Raw genomic sequence first — 10,619 nt, forward strand, 5'->3', positions numbered from 1 at the left:
GGAGGAGAGCTTTGGTAGCTCGATTCTTAGGAGGAGGGCCTTGGTGGCTCGGTCTCTTGATTCCAGGAGGAGGGCCTTGGTGGCCCGGTCTCCTGTTTGGTCCGAGAAAACTTTGGTAGCTTTGCTCGTGACCTGGACTTTAATGTTTTATCCATCCTTATACTATGTCATTGTGCTGGAATGTTTTAATGCTGCTTTTGAGTGTGCAGATATACAGGACAGGTTATGGAGGAAAATTCAAATGGATGGTGAGAGTTCCAAGGCGGGCTTTTGAGCTGTCTCTTCTGCAGGGAGAGTTCTGTGACAACGGACGACAGCTGGTGTCAGAACAGTGCAGGGTTCCGTTGGACACAAGAACCAAGCAGAGGCTATAAGAGAAGCGAGAAGCAGCGCTGAGGAATAGGTGGAAAAAACTCTCACATCTTTACTGTTGATCATTCTTGAGAGCTCAGAAGCGTCATTGCCAATCTTACGAGAGCCTGATCGTGAATCGAAGAAGAGGAAACAAGAGCAACGTCCTGTGTTTGGAGGAACAGGCTTGTGCTGCTAGCTGTTCTTGTTGGCTCTATCTAGAGCAACGTCCTGTGTTTGGAGGAACAGGCTGAGCAGCAAGCAGTTCTTGTTGTCTCTGTTGTCCGGTCTTTGATTCACTGTATTCTCCTTGTCTTGTGCTTATCCTTGTATCTTTGAGACATTCTGTGGAGAGGTTCCTCCACCGAGAAGGAGAAGATTATAGCCGGTATTTATCGGGGTCTGATTTGCCGAAAGATCGAGGGATCGTCCACCTTACGGACACGCCGAGGAGTAGGAGCATCATCTCCGAACCTCGTAAATAATCGTGTTAGCGTGCTGATTCAGTCTTCGTGTTCTCTGATTGTTCATTCCGCTGTGCCAACGAAGACTAAGGAAGAAAAGGCGAAAAGTGTGGACGGCTATTCACACCCCCCCTCTCTAGCCGGTGTCTAAGAGGTCCAACAGATAGGTTCAAAAATCGAAGTGCTCGATAGGTCGGTAGGTTAGGGGAGGTCGGTAGATCGGATTGACTCATCCGGTCAAAGAGTATTGACATGCCACGTGAAATATATGTTGATCAAGTTCTAGATCATGGATCTTTACTTACCTCCACATCACGATTAGGATTGTTCATGATGGTTAATCTATCATCTACCTTGCTTAATTTGGGAGTTATACTCAAGAGTATTTATCATTCATCATACAATATATTATGGTTAATTTATAAACTCATCTATGTAAATATTTTTAATTCTTATAATTTTTAATTTAAAAATTCTTATAGAAACGTGGTTAGTTAAAATATATTATATATTTGTTATTTTTTTTATAAAAAAATTGTGATTGCCTTTATTAATAATTTAACATTTTCAAATTTCTTTAGTAATTTGATCGGGCCAAATTGGTCGAGCCGAGTCGTATCGATTCCCGGCGATTCGGTCCGGTTCATGGTTTCCGTTGCGTGTGACGTGATGGATTCGGAAATCAGCGTCGACGAAATCTAAATCGGAGGATCTGCACCTTCGGCGGCTCCCAAATCCATCGCGAGCGGCGTTCTTGGAGCAGCGGTGAGAGAAATCGCGAGGGCGAACTTCTCCAAATTTGTACGACGGCCGACGCGTCGCGCCGGCAATCGGCGGCAGCGAGCGGGGAAGAGAGATCAAGGACGGCGAGGAGGCTGACGGCCGGAAGAAGGAAGTTCAGGGGTGAGATTGGATTGGCAGATGGGTTCGTAACGCTGATACAAGACCCAGAGTTTCGGGATTCAGCAATCGGGATGACGGTCTAGCCGTCTAGGTTAGTTTGCTTTGCTGATTCTCTTTGATCAAGTCTCTTTTTATCGGTTGCGGAATTTGGTTGGCCTTTGGCACATTAGGGCTTTGTCTGTTCCTCTCTTTATATTGTTGGGCACAATATGAATTTGATTTCTTGGTTTGATTGTTTTGTTCTTTGAATGTAAATTATAATTTTGAGCAGTTTGTTCATTGCAAGTCGAACGAAGAGGCCAATGCAATTCCATCCGATTATTTTCCCCTAATTTTCTGTATTATTGTACGACTTCTTGTAACTATATTCATCTTACTTCTGTTGTTCTTGAGTGCAGATTTTCAAAGAGTTCTGATTGGTTCCCAAATAAAGTAGCACCTTTTTTTTCTTTCAATTTGACAAGCTCCAAATGGACTAATTACACTAATTTAAGATGGAGGGAGCAGAGCAAGGAGGTTTTTAGGTTGCGTCCGTTTTGTTATCATTATTATTTCATATTCCTAGGTGATTATTCTACTCAATATCTATTAAGAGGCTTTACTTATCTTTTCTATGAATGATGGTAAGTTATGATGCTCTTCAAATTTGTTGCAGGCCCTTTAACTGTTCCACAAGATCTAACGTCAGTTTCTGATTGGCATTACTCTGTTACTTCCTGGGATTTCAAGCAATAAATCTAGACAATAATCATAAATTTGCATGTGGATAGAGGGCTATGAAATCCAATGCTCCTATATCTGGACAGGCAGCTTCTCAAACTAGCTCGCAAATGCCCGGTCTGCCCCAGCAGATCAACAATTCAATGGCATCTCAAATGCAGAATCTTGATCCTCCAAAGATGGATTCTGAATTTCTGCAACTCCGTAGAAGAATGCAGCAAAAAATGTAAGCTAATCGTCCTATATCTTGAAATACTTCATGATTAGTCCAGCTTGACTAACCTGGCAACTGAAGCAATGAATGTACTTACACATGTTCACGTTCAAATTGCAAGTAATTAAAATTCTACTATCGGTTTATTAAACTCTAGAATTTGAATTATAATGAACCTGAAGGATTTAAATGCAACCCATGGAGTATAACTAAAAGGGATGGTAATGTATAGGCAATTAATGTTTTACTCTTCATGGTAGTCTTTTTTGGCTATTGCAAAAGTCAGTGCATACCTGCTACATCATTTAGCCAATAGGAAGAGGCACAGGTCTGTTAGGTGCAGATGCCATGCAGTTGGACATCAGCATATTGGCGCACAATCTCTTGCTTAAAGCATGGGTAGAGTACTTAAATTTCTACCTGTACTCACCTAACTATATCATGATCTACTTTGGTCCATCGCTTAACTTTTGGAGTGGACCTTTCCATAAGTCAAGACACTTTAGCTGAGCCATGAGCACTTTGAGCGAATCATGTCTGGTTGGAGGCACCTGGCTCTTGCACATAAATTAGCATGTGCAAGCAAATCTAAATGATTGCAACTTGACTATATCAATTTTTGTCCAACAATATCAAAAGGCACTACTACACAAGGTTGCAACTCAAATCACACAAGGCTTGTCAAGACCACTACATTCCATTGTCACCTAGTTGAGCATCTGATAAGAACCTCTAGGTGAGCATTTTCAAGGCGCTCACAGCGGCAGTAAAACATATTGTAGGATCGAGTTAAGCAACACTAGAGGGGGGCGGGGGGTGAATAGCGCTTAAGCGTTTTCCCCAATTTTCGAAAATTCGAGCGTTCGATTAATCAGATTAGCTGTAGCGGAAGACTTAGTAAAGTAAAAACAAAAACAACAAGTTTTTTTACTTGGTTCACAGCCGAAGGCTGCTACTCCAATGCCCATGATCTGTGATCGTTTTCGTATGGGCAATCCATTAATTAACTTGTTTCCTTACGGAAAAAAGTTGTAACGAATTACAAAAATATCGCGATAAAACAAAACTTTTTATCGGATTACTAATTTAAATACAAGATTCGGCGTTACGACGGCTTGGATGGATGCTACTGCTCACTCAAGACGTCGTCGGCTCGACAAGATTTGCTCGTGGAAGTGTGGGAATTGATGTTCGAAGCCTCTGGTTGAAATTGCTTTTATAACCCACTCAGGTCGATTGGAATGCATCTCAGGTCGACCCCACGTAGACCGCGATCCTCTTTCTCCACGGTTGACTTCGCCTTCAGGTCGACTAGAATCCCTACTCAGGTCGACTTGAAGCTGACGTGGAGAGTGTCGATAGACTTTGACTTCCACTACGCTTATCCGAGCCCAAGTCGATTGGAATCCACGTTCCGGTCGACTCGACCGTCTAGTCGACTCGAACCTCAGTTTAAGTCGCCCGGAGTCAAAGACTTCAACTTCCCAATCTGCAAGACAAGTTAGTTCCAAATATACAAAAATACAAATCGAAAAGTCAGTTCTTTGAACTGATTTTTGGTCTTAACTTCAGGTTTCTAGTGAAACCTTGGGTTAGACCTGACGCCTACAGTTCCTCTTCGGGAACGCGTCCTGACCCACTCCTCTCGGGAGAATTTACCTGACTGCCAACCAAGTCCTCCAGACTTGTTGGACTTTCCTACTCGGCTTTGTCCTCGGCCCCCAGGAATTTGTTGTTGCGACTCGGTCTTCCAGACCGCCCAGACTTCACCAATCCTCTGGTCCTCCTGACCGTACCCGATTGGACTTTGGTCATGCTTCCCAGTCCTCCGACACTGCATGGGCTTGCATCTGGTGCACTCGACCTGTCAAGTCTTCTGCCTGATTCTCTAGATTAGGACTTGTCCTTGCTTAGCCTACAATTAGGACTTTGTCTTTTGCCTAGCCTCAACTAGGACTTTACCTGTGCTCCCTGCACACTAGATCAACACATCAGTCCAATAACACACTTAACTTGAACATGGTGCCATTATCAAAATCAAGGTTCGATCATCTGGTCCTTCCTGCACCAACACATATGTTCCAACTTACATTTATCTGGCAGTTGATGCATGAATTTATCTGCCAATGAACTCAATTTAAGGCTATTGTGCTATATTACTAGTAATGTTTAAGTTTTGCTTAGATGCTTATTCTTAGCAAATTAGAACTAAAACTACCTATATAAAATGTTCAATTTCGACTACCTCCCATGTCAGCTGAGTGACTATCTTTGCTACTATAACAACACCAAAGTAGCCAATAAGTTTTATGCTTCTTTGTTTCTTAAAATAGCTGATTTTTTAGAATTGATAATGTAGAACATAGACACTTAGCAACATAATAGATCTTTCACTGTCGTCCTTGTTGTTCTCTTTCTTGCTCTTCCTTCTTTAGCACACCTTTTATCAGTTTTTTGTCCTCTTTATTGTCTTCATCAAATTTCCTTACCTCATTTCAGGAAGCTGATGTTGCAACGCTTTAGCATATTTTCCTCTAATTTTTTCCTTCTTAATTAGCACATAGGTTGCGGCAATACAAATAAAATAAAACTGTCATGCCAACAAGTAAGGTTTAACATATCTAATGTTTATTTTTCACTATTTTTTTTGTTGATCTTGGTAGTTAAAGAGTCATAGTATGATTATGCTAATCAATTCTCTTGGATTTGCCATCATTGTCTTTTTAAAGTAACCTTACACTTTAATGTGAGGACAAAGGGATGCAATTTTGTTATCTCAATCTAACGGAGCAAGATTGCCTTGACTAGCACATAGCATTTTAGGCAATGCTAAATGGTTACGACTTTCTTCAACAGTAATTTCCTTCCAAAATGTTATCATTATGCAAGGATGTGGGCATCTTGAAATAAACAAACTGTTTATAGTTAATGCAGAATGGATGTTCATGAATTGCATTATTATATTAAATTATTAATGTTAGGAATATTTATACAAATTTCATTTAGATAAACAAATATTTGCTATTGTCAAAAGTTGTGACTAGTTTTAGAAATATTCACTTGTTGCAGTTACAATATTCTTCAAAGAAGAAACCAGCCTAATGACTGGCGGCATAAGTTACCAGAAATAGTCAAATGCTTGGAAGAATGTATGTTCAGAGATACTGGAACAAAGGTATCATTTCGACTTTACGAAGATATTAATTTTCTTGACAGTTTCAATTTTATCTCAATATCTTGAAGTCCAAATCCATGGTACTTTTTAGTATAGTAGGTCTATCGCAGGCCTCTTTGTTGACTATAATGCTAAAGGTTCTCTCTTTTTTTTTTTTTTGGTATTTCATCATTTTCTTTCCTATGCTAACCCTTACAAATTTTGCAATACGTATTGAACTTTGGCCAGGATGAATATTTGACTTTGTATATGGAGTCGGATGAAAACCGCTTTTTTGGCATCATAAGGAGGATTTTTAACAGCAAACAACGTGCATCACAGCAAGTTAGATCTTCTTCTACTCCCGGCATGATACTTCCAACGCCTAGGATACAGCAAAATAGAAATGCACAATCAATAATATCTGGTTCAGTTGAGAGCCCCAAAATTAGTAGTTCAAGTGTTGAATGTTCTCCAGCAACAAATGTGGGGAATTTGCAACCAACTGGGAATGGTCTGACTGATGTCAATGCCCCATTTCATTTGGCTAATGGTAATTTAATCTGCGTTTTCCATCTTTTTTTATTTGCCGTTTGCCCCTCTCTTTGGTTTCATATATACAGGGATGAGACTTTTTCTTCTGTGCAGTTTCCAATTGCCATCCGAGACAAGGTACTGACTTTCCTCTGGGCTCAGGTGTAAGAAATATAATGCATTCAAACTCCACTGGCATGCCAAGGCAATCTAGTCAGATGATTCCAACACCAGGATATGTAGATCAACAGGCTGTATCCTTAGGCTCAGAATCTTCTAAGGCAATTAATCCTTCCAGGTGTGATTCTACAATACCTTCGGAATTACAACAGACAAGGAATGTTGGAAACCTAAGCAACCACTTATTACATAGTTTAGGAGGGCAGATTGATTCTGGTATCAGGTCAAATAATCTGCAGAAGACTTTACTGCATAGCATGTCAAATGGAGTCATGAATAGTGGTCTGGATTCAGTTGGGAGCAACATGCAATTTAACAGGTCTACTAATTTAGAGGGATTGATAAAGACTGGGCCTATGCAACAACACTTTGATCAGCAAATACACCAAACTAGAATGCCTGGTAATGCTATCAGTATGAGAATCTGTTATGCTGAGTTTTCCATTTTCCAGATACCTTTTGATTTTTTTATGTTGTCTTCATACTAGTAATTAGATTGTAGATATCCAGGATCTAATCCTTTATGTGATATTGTATTTATCTGTGGATCAAGTGGTGGAATCCTTGAACAATATGGTGATTTTTGACTTAATTTATGCATGTGTGCTTAAACAATATCCCATTTTTGTTCATAACATGTTGTTTTTCATGTTATCTCCTTGTTGGTAAGCTTAGAATCCAACAATCAATCAGGAAATTGAGTACCTGATTTTTTAATGCAGTTATATATTTACCTATGAATAGTGGAAAAGGTACACAATATTATAAAATTTTCTTTCTATTTCTTGATCAATAGTAAATGCAAAAATAAATTTTTTGTCATTATTGTTAACCTTGGAGGTACTACATGGAGGAGATGCTATGTTCAACTGAACACCATGTTAAACTGAATCTACCTGTATCTTGGGTCAACAGACTGGCAGTTATTTTACTTTCTTATGCTTATACAACAATCTTCATGCAAATTTGCTGCACCTATTTTGTTTCTGGAAGTGTTCCTTATAAAATTGTAATACTGCTGTAATGTTATGCAGTGCCATTGTCTGAGCAAATGTTGTTTAGTGGAGTCGATGTTTATGCTATGAAAGGAACTGATATATCAGGATCTGATATTGTTCATGGCCCTGGTTCATCTGTATTATCTGCTATGAATAATCTCAACAGTGGAAGCTTGCAAACAAGAGTGGGAACAAATCCAAGCTTGCTACACCATCAAACAAATTTAAATCCACAGTACACACAAATAAGGCCTCACACAATTGATCCTTTGCAAAAAATTAATCTAAATGCATCTCAATTGACAAATGAGGTATTGCAATCACAATCACAGGTGCAGCAATCTCAGCAACAAGTTAGTCCATCCTATCCTCAGTTCTTTCAAAACCAAACTAAACTGCTATTGCAGCAACAGCAGCAGCAAAGTCAACAAAACCAAATATCGTTACCACCTGACACACTGAGGCAGACATCAGGAACTTCTTTAGATGAGCAAATGCCAGGGCATGAACTTATGACCCCTTCTGGGGCGTTGCATTCACAAGTTTACCAGCAGATCCAAGCATCAGAATCACAATCTCAATTTTTTGATGTCCATTCTAGAGCACAATTTGTTAACCAGTTATCTGGTTCTGAAGATTTTCTTGTTCAGATTCCACAGGATTCACAACAATCATTGCACCCAAATGTTTTGGCTGATAATTTTCGAAGGACTATCAACAACCAGTCTAATGAATCCCAAACAAGGGACCAATTTCAACTTCAACCTTCACAAGGGGTACAAGTGCTGGATAAACTTTCAAGTGAAGAACCTTTAGAATTTCATCAGAAAATTACAGTGAAAGATGAAGTTCAGCAACCTCATGTTTCCCTTCAGGGATGTAATGCCAGCGCTGCTACAAGGATGCCCCATTTTTCTAGCAGATTAGCTCCTGGCCTGGAGGAATCTGTAGGTAAATCAAATTATCTGAAGCAAAGTAGGTGGTTGTTGTTTTTGCACCATGCTCGGCGGTGTCCTTCTCCAAAGGGTCAATGCCCAGAAGCTTATTGCTTAAGAGTTCAAGAGTTAATAACTCACATGCGCAGCTGCAATAGTAACTCATGTGAGTATGCCCGCTGTAAGCCTAGTAGAGTCCTTCTTCGTCATTTTCATTATTGCCGAGCAGCTAATTGCCCTGTGTGTGTGCCGGTTCATAGCCTTATGGCATCTCGTAGAATACCTGCTCGTGCTTTATCTGATGCTGGTTCAGAGAGTCAGGCTGTTGCCTCCAATACTACAAGCAAGGGAAGAGATACTAATGAAATCACTGGTGATATGGAGTCTAAGCTCACAAAGATTCAGCTTACCTGTGCTTCATCTGATGTTGTCCCAGGAAGCCAGATGGATATTGACAACAGTAGGATCAAGAGAGATGGAGTGGTTGCTGAACTGTCTGATGATAAGCAGGCTAAATGCAGGAAAATTCAGCATGCATCTCTTCTTGTTACTAACAATGGATCATCTGCAGCCTTGCATTCTTCTAAGGACAATTCAGATGGCTTCCAGGAGGCACATCAAAATTGCAAACAAACTGACATGGTCATGTCTGCTAAATGTGAAACTTTTGATACAAAGACTGAGCGATACATTAGCACTGGACACGAAAAATTCACTACCAATGGAAGTGGCATTGAACAAAACCAGACTACAATAATTGATATGAAATCTAATGCTTCTAATCATCTTAAGTGTATTGTTAAGCAAGAAACCTTCATGGTTGAAGAGAAGATTGATCAGGCAAGAAATGATATCAAGCAGGAAAATTTTGAGACGTCAACTGATCAAGCAACTGCAAGTAAATCAGGGAAGCCAAAGATAAAAGGTGTTTCCTTAACTGAGCTGTTCACTCCAGAACAAATCAGGGACCATATTCATAGTCTGAGGCGATGGGATGGTCAGGTTAGCTATTGGACAATCAAAATCTGTTGCTATCATCATAAAGTTTTATCTGTGGTTCAAATTACTTCCTCAAAATTTGTTGTTTTCTTCATCATGTATCTTTGACTTATTTTACATAGTAAAATATGATATGCTTGTTTGGGTTTGGATACAAAGATCTTTTTGAGCTAAGTTGTTTTCGAGAAAAGAATACAAAAATGCAAAAGGAATTTGTACAAATTAGTAAAATAATCTCTGGATATCCTGTTCTTGGTGTTTTTCTGCACTTTAAGAATTTCTTTAGTAGGAGAGGAATTGATTGGTTATGCACTATATCTTTTATGGTCATTATTGGATCTTCACATTGCTCGTGTTATAGACATCACTTTGTAGAAATAAACACTAGGCTAGTTGTCTTTCCATTTCACATTTCTATTTCTATTTCTCTTTGGTGGTACCAAACTGCTTGAGAGCATTTTTAGCTGCTAAATTTCTTGTATTGCTTACCTTCTATATTCTTACTGTGTGATAAATAATGCCACAGTTGAAAGCCATTAGTTACATTTCTACTGCATTATTTATTTGCAATTTTCTCTCATATCTTCAAAATTGGTGGTCACAGAGTAAGGCTAAAGCTGAAAAGAATCAAGCAATGGGGCACTCAATGAATGAGAATTCATGTCAACTTTGTGCAGTGGAAAGACTTACATTTGATCCATCTCCACTATATTGTTCAATATGTGGTGCAAGGATAAAGCGGAATGCTATGTACTACACAGTTGGAAGTGGTGAAACCCGTCACTACTTTTGCATTCCATGCTATAATGAGGCTCGTGGCGATACTATAGTAGTTGAAGGTTCTACATTTCTCAAGGCAAAACTTGAAAAGAAGAAAAATGATGAGGAAACAGAAGAATGGGTAAAATCTTGAGACTGTAGATCTTGATTTTCTTATTTTTCTTTCAAAATATGCATTTTGTTCTTCCTTTTATATTTTTGCGATTATGCTTTATCTCCTGATGTTTCATGTAGTGGGTACAATGTGATAAATGTGAAGCTTGGCAACATCAAATATGCACTCTCTTTAATGGCCGAAGAAATGAGAGAGGCCAAGCTGAATATACTTGCCCAAATTGCTATGTAAAGGAGATAGAAAATGGTGAACGCAAGCCTTTACCCCAGAGT

The 10,619-nt window shown here is 39.4% G+C and overlaps 1 protein-coding gene across 1 annotated transcript in view; it reads left to right on the plus strand.

Moving 5' to 3' along the window:
• The first annotated feature begins 1,680 nt into the window (after positions 1–1,680).
• Positions 1,681–10,619, plus strand: part of LOC141823770 (putative histone acetyltransferase HAC-like 1) — a 9,096-nt gene continuing 157 nt past the window's right edge. Inside the window, exons 1-9 of the mRNA XM_074711011.1 lie at positions 1,681–1,809; positions 2,117–2,283; positions 2,374–2,664; positions 5,722–5,827; positions 6,056–6,359; positions 6,455–6,922; positions 7,555–9,455; positions 10,057–10,353; positions 10,467–10,617. Of these exons, the coding sequence (XP_074567112.1) occupies positions 2,495–2,664; positions 5,722–5,827; positions 6,056–6,359; positions 6,455–6,922; positions 7,555–9,455; positions 10,057–10,353; positions 10,467–10,617 (3,397 nt within the window). The 5' untranslated portion in view covers positions 1,681–1,809; positions 2,117–2,283; positions 2,374–2,494. The remainder of the gene's footprint in view (positions 1,810–2,116; positions 2,284–2,373; positions 2,665–5,721; positions 5,828–6,055; positions 6,360–6,454; positions 6,923–7,554; positions 9,456–10,056; positions 10,354–10,466; positions 10,618–10,619) is intronic.

This window comes from Curcuma longa, chromosome 3, assembly GCF_044706935.1.
Source record: "Curcuma longa cultivar G26 ecotype Majalengka, Jawa Barat chromosome 3, ITB_CL_G26_1.1, whole genome shotgun sequence".
NCBI lineage: Eukaryota > Viridiplantae > Streptophyta > Magnoliopsida > Zingiberales > Zingiberaceae > Curcuma > Curcuma longa.